The sequence below is a fragment of the Lycium barbarum genome, chromosome 4 (assembly GCF_019175385.1).
Source record: "Lycium barbarum isolate Lr01 chromosome 4, ASM1917538v2, whole genome shotgun sequence".
Classification (NCBI taxonomy): Eukaryota; Viridiplantae; Streptophyta; class Magnoliopsida; order Solanales; family Solanaceae; genus Lycium; species Lycium barbarum.
The window spans coordinates 27,746,045-27,763,442 of record NC_083340.1 but is presented as its reverse complement, the minus strand read 5'-3'; the positions used below and the strand labels follow the sequence as shown (position 1 = coordinate 27,763,442).

At 35.1% G+C, this 17,398-nt stretch overlaps 1 protein-coding gene and 1 long non-coding RNA gene across 12 annotated transcripts; both read right to left on the bottom strand.

The window, feature by feature from the left end:
• On the bottom strand, positions 1-4,831 carry LOC132635694 (uncharacterized). 11 transcript variants are annotated; one of them, XR_009580677.1, is made up of 3 exons: positions 3,634-4,831; positions 1,612-2,325; positions 1-1,054 (listed from the first exon to the last, which is right to left on the bottom strand). XR_009580677.1 is itself a non-coding variant. In XM_060352193.1 (2 exons), exon 1 carries the CDS (start codon positions 4,530-4,532, stop codon positions 3,645-3,647), a length of 888 nt encoding a protein of 295 aa, XP_060208176.1. In that variant the 5' UTR covers positions 4,533-4,831; the 3' UTR covers positions 1-2,325; positions 3,634-3,644. The 11 variants fall into 11 exon arrangements, 1 of the variants encoding a protein (XP_060208176.1); XR_009580678.1 differs by having other exon boundaries at positions 1-1,009; XR_009580682.1 differs by having other exon boundaries at positions 2,176-2,325.
• A 10,627-nt stretch (positions 4,832-15,458) lies between these two features.
• LOC132638321 (uncharacterized) lies at positions 15,459-17,018 on the bottom strand. Its single transcript, XR_009581674.1, has 4 exons — positions 16,885-17,018; positions 16,737-16,803; positions 16,312-16,377; positions 15,459-15,760 (listed from the first exon to the last, which is right to left on the bottom strand). It is a non-coding gene; the product is annotated as an uncharacterized LOC132638321 (long non-coding RNA).
• Between the last annotated feature and the right edge of the window lie 380 nt (positions 17,019-17,398).

Here is a 17,398-nt window from a genome sequence, read left to right as displayed (position 1 = left end):
TATGCTAACAACAACCCAGTGATATTAATTCATTTTCCTTGTCTGTTTTGCATGATAATGGAATCATATACATTAAGAAGGTAAAACAAATAATTTTAAATATTGGAATTTAGCAGCGAATTCCATTGGCCAATAATATACAAGCTACAAAATTGGTTGCAGACTCCATCAATCATCAGGTGCCATTTTGAACCTTCCAAATGCATCATTATTGTCATTTTTATCCGAGATAAAATGCCTTTCAACCTCCATATTCTTCATACACTGGCTATCAGCTGCCTTCTCCGTCTTCCTCACTTAATTTTAGGATCATTTAAGTGTTCCATCGCAGAAGAAGCCTCCAGCTTGCATCCACATTTATCAGTTTCTGGGATTTCATTGACTGATGATTTTGCAACTTCTATTGAATCGTCCACAAAATCAGAATCGGAAGACGGACAGTGGAACCAAACGTATGGGGCATGGTTTCCATGCTTCTTCAACTACCCATCTGGTCCCAGCATCTGTAGGCTGCCTTTTACAACTCGAAGCTTTAATAGTTCAAACTTTGAGCAGCTTGGCAAAGAGAATAGTTTTCCCTGGAAAGTAGGAAGCTTTCTGAACTATTGGTGGAAGGATCCGAGTGGCTAATCTCTGAATCAAATACGCTCAATGAACAAAGCATATTTCACTTATGGATTAAAGAGTTATTTCCCATTATCTGAGCAATGACGAACAGAATTCATCAGCTGATTATTGGTGTAAGGAACAACAATCAAAATTTACGAAATAGCTCTTGTAGCACTGCCTCTGGCTCTGGAAGACTAAATTTTCTAGAAGGATCTTCCCTTTCACCAGCAAAATCATCACGGGTTTGAGCCGAGAAAGCAGCCACTAATGCTTGCATTAGGGTAGGTTGTCTACATCACACCCCTTGCAGTGCCGCCCTTCCCCAGACCCTGCTAATACGGGATGCTTTGTGCGAGGCTGCCCTTTTTTAGGCTTTAATGTCTTCCGATTTGCAAACTATCTGTTCACACATGTAAGATAACAATCCAGTCTGAAGAGATTCAGCCTGAGAATGATCCATAAAAGAAATGAGCCAAGGATGGGCAGCAAATTAAGCTAAAATCCATTCCACTACATGAAGCAAATGAAAATCATAAAAATGAGAGAAACATCATAACGAATTGCACAGATGTGTCAATTGGAAACAATAAGATCAAAGACAAGTAGAAGAAAAATAGCAGATTTGAAAGAACAGTTTACACTGATGTAGACTGAGCAAGTCATCTCAGAAAGTTAAAGCTGAAGAAAAAAATTCATGTTTTTGTGTCTTCCCTTGTTAGATGGACTCGACATACAAATACAGTATGATGACAATAATATTACTATTAGTCTAGCATACACAACTAATAACTTGCAAGGTGATTTTACATATGTTCCAAATTCGCTGTTTGCCTATAATAACAAGAATAATCGTTATCTGCATGTTTCTAGCCTTGTATATTAATTAGTGAATCTACAACAGAGGCATTCATGATACTCCAACAACACCAAGCACAAGAACTAAAGGAAGTGAAGGAAAGCTGTTGTTCATGTTGCAACCTTTTGCCAGAAGACATCACTTACCAAGTTAATGCTTTGTGGCTTTCATAGTCTCAGTCTTGTCTAGAGCTGCCCTGAGAAGAATCAGAAGCAAATTCCGTTCTCTATTTCACAATTTCTTCAGAATTTGTTTCGAGTTATCATATGCAGTGCATGTCGATGATTTCATGGATTGTTAGAGCATTCTCCTAGTCCCTTTGCAAATTTGAGGAATCTATCATCTGAAGCATAAGTTTTAAACGACGAGGAACTAACATGCTATGCTATCAGTGCATAAATCTGACATTGTAATGATGGTTTAATAGTTGCAATGTTTTAACACTCAGTTTCCAGTAAATTGTTACAGGTTATAAAAGTACAATGAATCAACATATCAACCAACTCTTAGGGACAACGGTTAACAACCTATTGGAAGTAACCCGGGAAAACATCATATGCATAAAATCACAAAAGACTCACTCAACATTGTAACTGTTCTCCACACAACCACAAGATTTCTTTGAGAAAATGTACAAAAATGACCATAAAACAGACATAAGAAAATCGTATGCAAACAAATCAAAATAAGAAAGAACATGAATCAGCAACCTAATGGCTGAAAATCAAGGGTCACAATGTCATGTGTAGAACCAGGTGCGAACCTTCAGGTCATCAAACGTTCTTGAGGCAGTAAAACGGACACAAACTGGGAAGAAGACATCATGATCTGCTGCCAGAACAACGAATTCCAGTTATCCTCTGCAAATTTTTCACTTCCACGTTAGAATGACAAACAAGTACTTGAGATTGTGTGCTTCAAGAAAAAACAAGTTTCGACTTAAGCTAACATGTTATTATAATTGTCAATGAGAACTATAACCAATCCAGATCAGAATTTCAGAAATCATACCTGCAAAATCAATGGGTGAAAATATTGAATCCTAATGGAATATCTGATAATAGGAACAAAACTTCCCATTCCCAATCACATTGCAATACTTGGAAACAGTTTTGGCCATATTCAACGGACTTGGTTTCGCCGCTACCAGGAACAAATCATGGATAGCAGTTACAGAGTCTGATTGCCAATGTCGACTATAAGTGTTTATACTGCACGTCTCACTCACATTTTTTTCTAAAAATAATCATGCCACTCCAGTACAACTCAAGCTGCCTAACTTCATTAAAGGAAAAATACATCTACAATAGGTGCCCCGGTGACAACTACATCCATTGTTTCAGTTCTCTTTACATTTATGATACTTCTCATGATCTATTTTTAATGAAGTTTCGAAATTGTTTGTTAGATAATTATAAAGGACCTTGTGGCTTGAGATCCAACCCTTATCACCTAAAATATATTTAGATAAATAGCATTACAAGACTTGGAAGTTAGATGTTCAATTAATATAGTAGCTAAGAGTATGTTGGTTCTTCAATTGGGATTAGAGGACTTATCATTTTTTTTTAAAAAAAAAATATTTTTATTACATAGGGGGTAGGGGAAGGGGATTACAATATGGGGATTCGAACCCTCACCTTCAGATAGTCAACCAACTGAGCTACTAGATCCCTACAGAGGACTTATCATTACGCTTGAGCTTAGGTTCTTTTTTTTTTTTTTTCCTTAACTAATCTGCTAGTACATAAATAAACTTGTGAATCAGAATCAATCACTTATTTTCATATATTTTCACCAGATAAACCAATTTAAAAAGAAGGAGAAACAAAAATTTGAAACTGGTAAAGTTAAAAAAGGAGAAAAAAAATAATGATAGATAATATAGTAATTTCATTAAATTCCTCCACCAAAATTGTACCTGATGTATCCAAACTCCTATATTTCACTATTCTCAACAAAAAGAACCTAACACTCAAAATTGGATCTTAAGAAAACTCCGCTTCTTATCCTTGAAAGATTGAAACTTTATACACCTCTTGTCCCAAACCGGTAAATCTTAAAGGTTGAGCATCATAACATACAAAAAAGTTGAATTCTCAAAATTTCAGGAAATAGCAATCGATCCTACTTTGCACACGTGTACACGAGGAATATAACACACTTACAACATGCCTCTTCACCAAATTGCAATGCAGGTCCTCACTTCCTTCCCACATCCGAGGGCCTGGTTGAGCGGGAACTTGCAAACTTGCTTGCGGATAATGCCAGATTGTGCTTGAGACTGAAGCTTTACTTTGTACTTCTTTTTCTGGTGTTCTCTCTCTACGCTCCTATCTATACGAGGAGAATCCCTGATTCCTGGTACAATTCTAGTAACTGAACCTCTCGTTCTTGATTTCTCAACACCCTTGCTTGTATTGCACTCCTTTTTTTCAGTCTGATACACCTTCGATTTCTTCTGCTTTCTGAATCCACTCTCAAAAACATTAGCATCCAAGTGATCCCTCAATTTTCTTTTCTTTGTGTGGAGCATCCTTGGTTGGTCAGGTTTATGACTTGCAACTTTTGTAACATCTTTCTTTCTTAGAGAGACAGCCCCGCCAAATTCCACTGAACTACTTCTTACTTCCTGGTGATCATATTTGTCAATCTTCGCGAAAACTTTCTTATTTCTTGACAGAGTTAATAACTTCTCATGGAGAGGTGAAAGCAGTATGTCTCCAACAACCGGAAAAGATGTCATATTATGAAGGATACTTGTTGGAGAAAAATCACCCGAAACTTCTCTAATTTTGGACGGCACTTCACCTAAATCAGGAAGTGTTCTTTGATTAAGCGACCTAATAATCATAGAAACTTCATGTTTTACCATGAACTTACTTGATTCTTGAACAGAAAAGCATGAATCTTGTGTAGTGGGGCGTTTATAAGTTGGCAAAAACGAACCATAAACCCCAAATCTTGGACCCAAATTACCAGAAGAAATAACTCCATCAAAATCTTTACGAAGATGACCCAAAACAGTCTCAATCTTTTCATCAATGTAAACCTCGTACTCTTCCATAATGTGTTGCTTACTGTTTTTAATCCTTAAACCCTAGTCCTAATTTAGAACCGCAGAGTTGTTTTATCAAAATTTCCTTAACGCCTCCTAATATACTACCGTAAACGACCCCATTTAGGAATCCGGAGAAATTTTGGGTGACCCTCAAGTAAATAATGAGATTTTATCAAAAATATACACGTAGTATTTTAGTTTTCTTTAATTCTATTTTTCATATTTCTTCATTTTATTTGAATTTATTGACTACGTTGTTTTTCCTTTTTTTTTTTTTTTTAATCCTTATTAATTCAGCGTATGCGCTTTGCGCGTACCTTATTTGACAACAAACATTACAGGAAAAAAAGTTGGAGTTAGCTATGAATTTCATCGCTAATCCGTCACTAAATTGCTATGAATTTCATCGCTAATCCGTCACTAAATAATGAGATTTTATCAAAAATATACACGTAGTATTTTATTTTACTTTAATTCTATTTTTCATATTTCTTCATTTTATTTGAATTTATTGACTACGTTGTTTTTCCTTCTTTTTTTTAATCCTTATTAATTCAGCGTATGCGCTTTGCTGTTTAATTACAGGAAAAAACATTACAGGAAAAAAAGTTGGAGTTAGCGATGAATTTCATCGCTAATCCGTCACTAAATTGCTCATAGCTAAATATTATTTTGATAATCCATCACCTAATAGAATTTTGCAACAAATTTTACTGTTTAATTTTTCGTGGATAATTCTGTTTACCCCGAATTTTGGTAATCAATTGAATTTATAAGTGAGGTATAGGATATGTGGATAACTTTAATCTATTTGATAGAAAAAGGAGACGTATGAATATACTATGAAGAAGTAACTAATGATCGGTGATATGCTAAGTAGTTGTATGTTTGTTAAGGTAGGAATGCCGCTTGATTGAGGAAATATAAGAGATAAACACCACAAATGTTGATCAAAATCAGATGTTAAGAGGGGGATTTTGTATATATATTGCTATTACAAGGATTCTTGATATGAAGGAGTCAACCCTCTAAAAGGGGGACAATGCCCCTTATTTATAGTGTTGCCCCATGAGCTTCATTCAACATAAAAAATAATAGAATAAAGAAAAAGTTCTGAGTTGGGTTAGGTTGGATTAGGTAGACCGTACGGTCTGACACCCGTACGATTGGCAGTTGAACACAGCAGGACGTCATCGACGCGTGGCAACCGCGCAACGGATCTCCCGGACCACCGGCCACGATCAAACGGACATACGGCCTCGAACAACCGGTCATGGAAGAACCGGGCCAAATGACGCCCTTCCATTGCTCCGGTCCAAGCGTTTCCCCGGTTCAGAATGGGAGCCTTCATGCACGTTCTTGCCCCTTTCTTCCCTCGGCCTTCGGTCTCACCGGTTTAACATATACCCGATTTTTACCGTATACAAATTCATGTTTATTTAGCAGTGAAATAACTTAATGTATAAGAATATTGATAATTTTCATTTGTTGAAATAAGTGTAACAAAAAAAAAATGACACTTAATTGAGAATATATTTTTCTACCATCTCATACTTGTTATTTTGCATTTGCATTTTACCAATTTGACATTTAACATTATACTATAATTGATTTTGCTTTATTTCTAATTTCTTTCACCACTGATATTTTTCTTATTTAACAATTTTATATACTTAAATTTTTTGTCAATTTGAAAATAAATTTACTTAAGTGAGGAATTTGAAAAAGTATAAAATTAGATTCTTTTGCTAATTAGTTAACTCAATATTTTAAGTATTTGTTCGTAATACCAAAGGAAATAATTTATATTTATTAATTCAAACTCTTGGTATTAGTTCATTACAAATTTTAAATATTTAATTTTATTCTTTTTAAATTCTCTTTTTTCCCTCATGCAAATGTGTTATTCTTTTATAAGGAAGTTCTGTGTGTGAGGAACTTGTCATTGTGATATACCCGATGTTATCGTCAAAGTTAAATCCTTATTCAAGTACTGTTAAAAGGTGTATATGTGATAGGCATCTTTCTTGAAATCCAACCAGAAATACATGTGCCATAACAAGACCAAATATCTTTTTCTTTGAGATCTGATCATTTAAAATCTTGCAATTTCCTAAAAACTCTAGGGCAATAAATATTGGAGTTTCATGTTGAAACCTTATATGGTGACAATAAATACATTACAAAAAACATCAACTTCTGAACACATGATGTAGATGGTTTGTAGGTAATGATCCAAACAACTTGTACAATATTTAAAAATACATCAATTTTAAAATCAATAATCGTATATGAGATATTGTAAACAAAAATAACGACGGACAACCTTTCAGTTTACAATTGTTTGTCAAAAATGCACAAACGTCTACTATTACATAATTTTACCTCAGATGTTACATCCCACATTTTCATACATCAAGTACGTCGTAAGTCAATTGACGTAAACGTAAGTTTGGAAATGAGACCATCCTTGAAATTATATAAAGCAAGTTAATCATGATACCTTGGAGGTTACAAGATTTAATATCATGATCATCAAGTACCAAGAGGGTTGGAAGGCTTAGAAGTTAAACGAATCAAAGATAATAAGTTTCGTCGAAAGTCGGCAAGATTGGGAATGTTATAACCCGTACGTTTGGGGTAAGACTATGAGTTATTAACATTCTAAGAAGGTAATGTTATGAGCTATTTGAATCGTATAATAGTCGTATGTTAAATTTTGAAGTCAAGCGAGTTGTGAAACGGAAGTCGACAAAAGTAGTCACAAGTTACATTCATAAGTTTGCTGAAATTTGGGTCAGATGACACTAAGATTTTCTCCCAATCTACTTGGAGTTATGAGGTGATCCACCCACCAAATTGAAGGTCTACGAGTCTAGTTTCCAACACATTAAACCGTTCGTCGATATGACGCCTGAGTAGAGAAATATTCGCTTTTTCGCGAGACTACGCAAGCAGCTCCCTTTGGGACCCACATAGGAGGTGGCCGACTTAACTTTTTCTAAAATGAATTGAGGCTTCATTTCTCATCATTTTCTGCCCAAACATTGTCCCCACACCCCTCAGAAACCCTTTTAGCAGTTCTTGAAGATCTAAAGGTGAAACCAAGTGTATATATCCAAGTTTAATACCAAAAGTTAGCAGAAGGTAAAGGGTGACTCTTGTATGAAGTTGTTGTGGTGTTGAGGGTGATTCCAGGTGAAAGAATACTTGGATATCAAGTTGTTCTTGCTATATAAGGTAAGTAAATCGTGTTCTTGCTTGTGTAAGGTTATTTGGTGTTGGTTGATGTAGATGGTTGAAGAAAGCATAAACTAGCACCTAGAAATGCTAGTTGAGGTTGATGAATTGTATGGACAGTTTTCTTGTTATTTTTGTGAGATATAAGGCTAGAAAATTAGATGAATATACTCTTTATCTTGTTATAAATATTGTTGAGTTAAAGTAAGAGATTCATAAGGGGTGACAAGGGTCATATAAGCTCCAATCCGAGCTTGTCGGATCGTGATACGTTGATGACTTATCATTGATATATTGTACCTTGTTGTTGGTATTGTTCTTATTGTGTTGCTCTGGTCATTGTTGTTAATGTATGGAGTTAGAGGAAGTCAAGGTTATAGGGGAGATGCTGCCCAAATTTATATAGACAAGTTACTAACTTAGAAATTCAGCTAAGTCCCTTCATGGCATTAACCATAGACCTTATTGTATTAATGTAGATTGAGTTGTATTGTGGGCTGCATTGGACGTATTGTGGAGACAAGGAGATAGAGTTATGTTAAGGTAATCCTTCTTTCTTTTGGCATGATCCAAGTAAACGAAACGTAAACGAAGTATTATCAATATGACTCCATTCATGTTAAGTTGAAGATGTTCTTAACTCTTGTTTGTCCCGGGTTGGGATTACTTTCATGTCATAAAGATTTATCCTCCATGCCTATTGTGATCCTTCTTGGGCTAATAATGTAACACATGATGGCTTGATAGTACATAACGATAATCGGAGGTGTAACGACGTTACGTCACTCCGACAGGTTCAGAAATGTATTCTTATGAATCTCATGCATTATATATGTATCAATAGGTGATTAAATGAGATTGTATACGCATATACAGTATCTATATAAACATGGTTATGGTACTCTTATCTTACCACCGAGATACGGCCGGTCGGGCAGTTATGCATTTACCACCGAGCTATGGTCGGTCGGGCAGTTATGCATTTACCACCGAGCTACGGTCGGTCGGGTGATAACGTCCAAATTCACTCATCAAAAAGAAAGTGTACACGGTCGTCGCAATATAATTTACCCAACTATGAGTCGGATCGAATCAACAAGCAACAATATAAAGGAGATTGTGAAAGTAAAGGATTTATCACTAATTACGCTAAGCCAAACACTTTTTCAATATTTGATTTTTTTTATTTAAAAACTAACAAAGATAAAACTAACTAGAAAGCGGGTAAAGTGATCAATGGCCTCACAAGCAAAGAAAAATAAGAGAAATTACGCTCAAGTAATGATCCAATGTATTTTACAATTTTACAACTAAGTGCGAGTTTATGTTAATAGAAAATGATTTCTAAAATCTCATTGAAAGTCTTCCAACAAAATCAATGAATTTCACTCTAAGCTTTTCCAAGCATTAGAGTGTGATATGAAGCACAATCAATTTAACCTCAAGTTAACTATCCTCTTCCGAGCTCAAGTTATTAGATGAGGTTTAAAGCCCCAAATCCTTGCTATTTTCCCTTTTCCTCACCCTTACTTTCTTTTCCAAGCAAAGTGTCACGCCCCGAACCATGGCCTGGGCACGACACGGCACTGGGTGCCTGACTGTCTATGACCGAGCGAACCTATGGCTACTAAATCTAACAGTTGTATCATGGAAGCATGCAAGATATAACACGAAGCAAGAGAATGCTCTAACTCAATATAATAGTGAATGCGGAAATAAATGTTGTGAGGCAAAACCAACATAACCGACTAAAGTTTGTGTCTATGAAACCTCTATGATCAAACTACTGAAAGAATAACTTGGTCCCTGACATGCCTTAAATACTAATGAACTAACTAATACTCGAAAAACTGGGAATAGACGGGAAGCCCTGGATGAGAGGGGCTCACCAACTAGCTGATGTATCAAAGCGGCTGCTGTATCCTCCTGAAAGTCAGACTCTGCATCGCGAAGTGCAGGCCCATGCATAAGGACGTTAGTACATTTGAATTGTACAAGTATGATAAGCAACTGAAGCAATAATAAGGGATATGAACAATAAAGCATAATGAGACTGAATGCTCATATCATGACCTGATCGGTATAGAAACCACCTGTGCAAATATCATGTAACTATGGCCTCATGCCCAAATAAATAATGAGATCTCAAAGCTATGGCCACAGGCCCAAAATAATTACATATGCATATGAATCATAACTATGGCCTTAGGCCCAATCAAACATGAAGCAACAGGTGTAAAACTGACTACTGGCTATGTAACCTGACTGATGACTTAGACTGCATTCTGAGACTCGTAGATTGAATTACAAGTCTTTTAGATTAATCTAAGGTCCATAGCATGCATAACAAGTGTTATACCCTATTTTAACCGAAGTCAAAATAGTTTACAACATCCCGGCAATTCCGGGGTTAATTAAAGTGAAGGAGTCGCCACCTAATTATTATGGTGAATTAGGACATCTAAAGTTTATTAAAGTTATTTTTAAAGTTAACTCCATTTAATATCTACGAAACTTAAGATTCTAGGTAAGGGTTCAACTAATCTAGAGGGAATGTATTAGGCATCCTCTGAGATCCATTAACAATGATTAACCGACCGAACTTATGTTAATTAATTAAGGATAGAAAGAATACAAATATAACATTTTAAATGTTTGGGAAAATAGTTTGTAAATGTTTCTAAAGTTATAAATAGAAATATAATAATGCTGTTTGAAATAGGACTTTTAGAAAAAAAGGTAATAATTTTCCTAACAGACTTTAGCTGTAAATAAACTAAAGAAAGCGTGAGATAGTACAATGTTTTATAAATATTTGGAGAAAATAAGTTACGTCGACTAACAAATTAAAAGAATCATTATAAGATTAATATCGATAAAGTTTTAAAGTTTTACTGTATTAAAACATGACGAAATCGTCGGAAATCGGAGAAAGAATTTTAATGTATAAAAAGAATAATCCAAGTCTTCATTATTTTAAAATATTTTTGAAATCGACATGATTTGTTTTGAAGGTATGGTTATTACTTAGTCCTTGGCATCCTATTGGGAAATCATTTCGTGTAGCCCAAAAATGTTGCAGATATTAACATTTAAATTCATTCTAAGTTTTTAAACGATCCTACTTGGTCTTCCAAAAACTAGAATTCCTACAAACCCCGCTAGGATTCATCTAAGCTAGAGAAACAAGAATAAGATAAAGTGTTAGACAATCCATATAAGTCAAATATACAAAAGGAATAGAGTAGAGGAAGTAAATGGGCTTAACCCATTTAAACGCTATTGCAATCGGCTCTTTGCTATATGGGCTTGGCCCAAGAATTTTTTATACGCTGCGGATTGAGGATGACTCGAGAAGAAAATTTCTTCGAATGCGGAAGATATCGAGTCCCGAATTGGGACTCCATTTCTCTCTGATGCGTACATGTAAAAAAAAAGATAAAGAGGATTAGAGTCGTACGTAACTGTTAAATAAGGCAAAAACATATATGATGTTAGACTCCCAAATACACATGTTGATAGTAGGCATAAAGAAAGTCGCAGCAAATCTTGAAAATTAGTCGGACACCTAATTTTATGTTAAAGTTTAAAATCTGTAAGATCCAATAGCATTTTGCTTTGTAAAAGACTTAGCGTGTTGCTAGCAAAACTTGGACTCAGTTATTAAAGATAGGTAGCCAACAAACCAAACATAAAGATAAATGTAGTGCTAGACATTTCAGGTACTAAAAGTTCACACTATTCGTATATATGCTTCACCGGTATTACACCCATCAATGTTTTAACTACTCTTCTTAATTAATATTCCAAGTAGCAAAATATTTTCTTTTGTATGCTTTTTGGTGAAATGATATTTCATAGGCATGACAGCTAGCTATGAGAATAATGGTTTGGTTCTCTGAACATTTTGTGGTGCTAAGATTCGGAACTGAAAGGGCATACTTTACAGCCTTTTAGACTTAGAAAAGAAAAACTTTGAAAGAGATAATGCTACTTATTTCCATTAACTTTCAGCACTTTTGATCAAGGAAAATTAGTAAAACTTTCAGCACTTCTAAAACCTAAAAAAAAACCTAGTCCAAAGTTAATATCTCAAATAAAAATCAGAATTCCAACCTTAATGTAAACAATCCCAACGCAGGAGTTAAACAAAGATTTACAGTTTACGAAGAAGAAAGCTATTAAGTGATTAAAATAGATATAGAACACCAAGCTCACTCTATAACTGAACAAAGAATAAAACCAGTAGCAAACCAAACTAAAAAAAGTAACACAAAGCTAAGTTCATGTAGTTAAAACGGATATAGAACGAACTCTGGAAAACATGCAGCAAGCAAACAAACCAAACTTGATCAAAGTACGTGAAAGGAGACTACTGTCTATTCTAAGTTTGAAATCGCACTCGTAATCTCAATTCTGTAAATCTTAACTGAAACAGATCCGAATGACTTTAATGAACAACAACACAGTGGTATGTTGACTCCTCAATGAATTAGAGCTAGATTTTTAGAGCCACTTGCTAAAAATTTGCAGCCGCAAGGTTGAGTTAAAACTAAGCCCATTCCTTTACTCGTTTAACATGTAGGCCTTATGTGTTACTACCTGTTTTAATCATATACACAATATACCTAAGATATACACACCACGATGTGTATATCAGATGTATATCGAATGTATACCTTACTCTTACCTTGATAACCCACTGTATATCCTATGTATACTCGGCTTTAAACAGGTTCTAAGTCCTGGAAATTCAGTCTTAAGCATCCAAAATACAGTAGACATCTTTCAAATTCATTTAGCAATTAATATCCTATCCTAACAGCTCCCAAACATCAAACAAATAACAGGAAAACAAAGAAACTACATAACTACTACAAAAAATAGCAGAAATAAGCTAGAATTTTAACTAAAGCAGAAACTAAAGACTAAAAGCAATAAGTGTATCAAGTTTTACCTTTTTTGTGTGCAATGAACCGGGTGCAGGGTCGCGGATCCACACTCGAATGTTAATACCTCCGAGCTCGCGTATACTCGGATTCAAAGCAATAATAGAGTAAAATAGAGTAAAATGTTGGTATTTTAAAGTCGACGTCAAGAAATAAAGTGAGACTGTTTTTTTTAATGTTTTTTTTAGAAAATTCCAACTGCTCAAGAAAAACCTCCAGATGTTCAAGAAAACCCAAATGATTTGTCAAGTTGTAAGGAATTTTAGTAAACATCCAACTAACCCCCAAAAATCTCCTCCCTCGGCTAAGACTTAAGACGATATTTATATCTAAAATATGACTAGGGTTTTACTCGTTTTGGGCGGGATTTCAAGTCAAAATCGTTTCAAAAATCAGAACGTTAGGAGGACTTGTTCTGACCTCAATCAGAAACAAAAGGATGGAGACAAAAATTCATTGAAAACTTTGTACTCGAGAATCAGAAAGGCTGATAAAGCAAGATTCTAGCTTACAAACGGACAAGAAATTCATTAAATTTCGGATTGAAACAAACACAACGAAAAAAGAAAGAGGACGAAAATGTTTCTTCAATATTGAACCCGTGACAGCCCATTAATTATCCCTCCCAATTTCGCCATGCAAGGTCTATTTACGGCTAAAGTGAAGCTGAATTTTTGCTGAAATGGAAGGGAGAGAGAGAGTAGGGAGAGAGAGAGTAGGGAGAGAGGGTTGCGCTTTGTTTTTTATTAGGGTTGATGATGAATAAGTGAAGGGAAATGGGTTGGGTCGGTCGGGTCGTCGGGTTTTGGGGAATTAATTGGGTTGGACTGGGTGAAAGGGAAAATGGGTTGGATCGGGTAGTTTAAACAAATGGGCTGGTCTCTTGGGCCACTTATTTGGATGAAAATATGGGTCCTTTCTCCTCTATTTAATTATTTTTTGGGCTTCTAATTTAATAACTAGTACAATATATACTATGTGAAGACAATTAGTAATTAGTATGTAGAAAGTAAATGATTTAATAAAGTAAAATTAATTTAACGAGTACAAATCCTAAAGTGAAACGATGACGAACCATTTAAAATTTGTGATAAAGTAACACTAGTAATGTTGATAGTAGAATAGTGAAAATGAAAGTAATGATATTAATAGTAGTAGAAATAGAAAATAGTAGCGAAAACAAAGTATTTAGCTCGTTAATAAATTTAGAAACCCAAGGAAATAAATTGGAATAAAGGAGGGACAAAATTGGGTGTCAAAAACAAGTATGAACATAATCAGAAAACTGAGCTCTAACCCTAGGTTATGAAAATCAAGAACTAGGGCAAAATCATGAACTGGATGGATTTTTGAGAATTATGATAATTGAGGTATGAGGATGATTAAACATTGTTCCTCATGTAGATAGTATGCTTAACATATCTGGAATTGCTCTTAAACTTGAATAATAATCTGGTCTTGGAAAAAAAAGTTCCAAAGTTTTGCTCTTTATGCTCTTTAGTTGGGTTTTCTTGAAAACCCTATATTAAGAACATGGTTTCATGATTAGATTAGGAGCATATGTGATAGAATTGATTTGGAAGAGTTTGGAATGACTTACCTTGTTGTTTTGGATTATTGGGAGAAGAACACTTCGTTTCTAGGGCTTAGAATTATGAAAAACGAAATAAAATAACTGAAGGCTGGTATTTATAGGTTCTGGTGCGGGCTAGGAAATACGGGCCAAAATACGGTCCATAAACTGATTTACGGCCCGTAAACCTAGACCATATTTCAACATGCTCCGAACAGAAATACTGTTTTAAGTTTCCTTCTTAAATACGATCCCACTTTACTGGCCGTATTTCAAAATACGGTCTGTATTTAACAATATAAAATTCCACATGCCAAATTCCAGAATGCACAGTGATTTGGGGTATCACTTTATGACTTGAAATACGGGCCCTATACTGATTTACGGTCCGTATTCTGGGGCGTAAATCCCCATCTGACAGCTGAAGAGAAATTTCCAGTTCTCGCATTCTTTATCTGGTTTTCTAAGTCTGGGATCATAGTCAAGGCTTAACTTAAAGGTCTGAGGTGTTACACAAAGCCAAGGTAAATGGCACACTTAATGCTTGCAACCACTAAATGACATTAAAGCTTGAAGAGTAAATAGAGAAACATTAACACACTTCCTTAGAAATAAAAGTTGTTTAATACATAAGTAAAACAAGAGATTCAATCCAAACTTTAACATATGAATGTTTGCATAACAAGATTAAAGTGACGGAATAAAATTATACACACTTAGATTTACAATAAAAACAAGAGTTGAAGAAATGGGTAAAGCAATTCTCATTGAGTGCTCCAAATCTTCAAACCCTATGTGTAGTTTCTTGTTCCTCCACTTGAAAGAATGGCCAAAGATGAAAGATTTGTTTCCCAATTTTTCCTTTTATAGTTCCGCTACTTTTCCAATCAAAATTAGAACAAAATAGCCACTGATTTTCGGAATTACAAATCTGGCCGTCTTTGCAATTTTAGTTATTTTTCTCATTTTCTTCAATTTGGCCTCTTTTGACTTGTTTTTCACTTGATTTCTTCCCGATCACTTCTCAATCATATAATGTTACGCCCCAAAATGGGTTGCAACGTGACCGGCACCCAGTGCCTACGAACTTGCACCGAGCGAACCATTATGACATAATAAGTAAGCCCAACTCATATTCACCTAACTCACTTAATTAACTTAATAAAAATATGAGACAAAATAAAATAACTCCCTTCACAATCAAAGTACATCAACAGTAAAGTAAACATAGGTAGAAATGTCATTCGCTATGCCATATGAGTACCTACTGAGCAAAATAATACAAAGTCTCTATGGAGCCTCTATGACGCTACGAATGAAATAATAAAGTTACGGGGTCATCCCGCACTATACAAAAGTATACAACTGAAATAGAGTGATCCACGAGTGCAAAAGTGGGCCCACCAAAAGTAGAAAGCTGCAGGAACTCTAACCCGCATGTTGACCGTCCTGCACCTGATCGCCTGCTAAACCTGACATCATTTAAAAAAACGATGCCTGAGTACTGGAATACTCATATATGCGTCATACCCGCCACTTGTGGTGGGGTAAGAGTTATACAATATAAATGAAGGAAATAACAAGTGCATGAAAGACAAATCAAATAAACAATATAATTCACTAGAGTATGTAATGAAACACCAGTTACTTTATAACATATTTAGGATTTTAAACATCTCAAGTGACATAGTTGTGATCCATATTTCGAGTCTCAAAATCATACGTGATGCATACACTCGGGACGCCATCCGCGAGGCCTGACGTACTCTCCCTGCCAGATAGGCTATGATACACTGGGGTACAGAACCTACGGGCCCGATCATCCCCTCGACTGGGTGAGTAATGGTACACCGGGGTGTAGAACCCACGGGTCCGGTCATCCTCTTGACCGGATGAGCAAATAAATATCAAAGTCCTTAACGTTTGGTCATATCTATTTCATTAATCAAACTAGAGTAAATCAAATCGATTCAAGTATTGGAGTAGCTTTTAAAACATAATAGTAGCTAGAAGCTCAACATACCTTGAAGTCTCCTTAATTAAGCTAAGAGTCGTTCCAAGCGTTTCAAATGATTCTAACAACTTCAATCTACATAAACGAACTCGTATTCATCAACAACGTATCATAACTATGCCAATTTAACCAACTAAGTGTCTAACACTTAGGCAAAAATTTCAAAAATTCAATATTCATGTGATGTCTTGGTTAATCACCCTAATTAATTCCATCAAGCGCGTTGATACATTCATTTGAGAAGTATGAGTCTACCATTTAAACCCACAGACACTATTCATCATCTCTTTCACTAATTTCATACCCTTTATTACTATCAAGATAGGGTTTTGTATTTAAGGTCAGTCCAACCACCACCAACTCAAATAATACCTTTCACCACCATAGATACTCATAAAGAACTCATATTTATAATTTATAAGTGTAGAAATTACCTTTTTGAAGAAAATCCCAAAAATCAACTTTAGAGATCTTGAAGATACTTGATGTTCTTGTAGAAATCTACCCAATCCAAGAATATAATGGTGTTAATATGAGTATTAAACTAACTCCAACTAGTACAAAGTCTTGAACCAAACTTACCTTGAGGAGCTGCTATGGCTGAGAGCTTCCAACCACTACTTTGAATAGCTTTGAAAGTTAGGAGTAATGGTTGCAGGGGATTTTTATCAATTCATTTGCCTTTGGACCCCACTCATTATATATTATAAGTAACCAATATTTGATCCAATTGATATGGAAAGTCATGTAATTCCCTGAACATTTTGGTCCTTGTCTTTTGTCTGCCCACTGGTCATGCTCCTCTTTCTTCCTTCTTTTAAATTCTTATTTTTTTTATAAATCAGTCTTCCACTCTAAACATAACTTGATATACATATTCAGTTCATGTACCTCCAAACCATATTACAGAAGTATTACATGCCCGAAAATAATTTTCTAAACTTGTTGTCGTTGTTGGTACAAAAACAAATATTTTCCTATATTCGTTAATGCACTTAGAGTGTTAAACTTAAATCGAAATTTTCAGGAACACTACATGTAAAACCTGTAAGATGGAAGTAAACAACATTAGATGCACTATTTTCTCAATCAAACA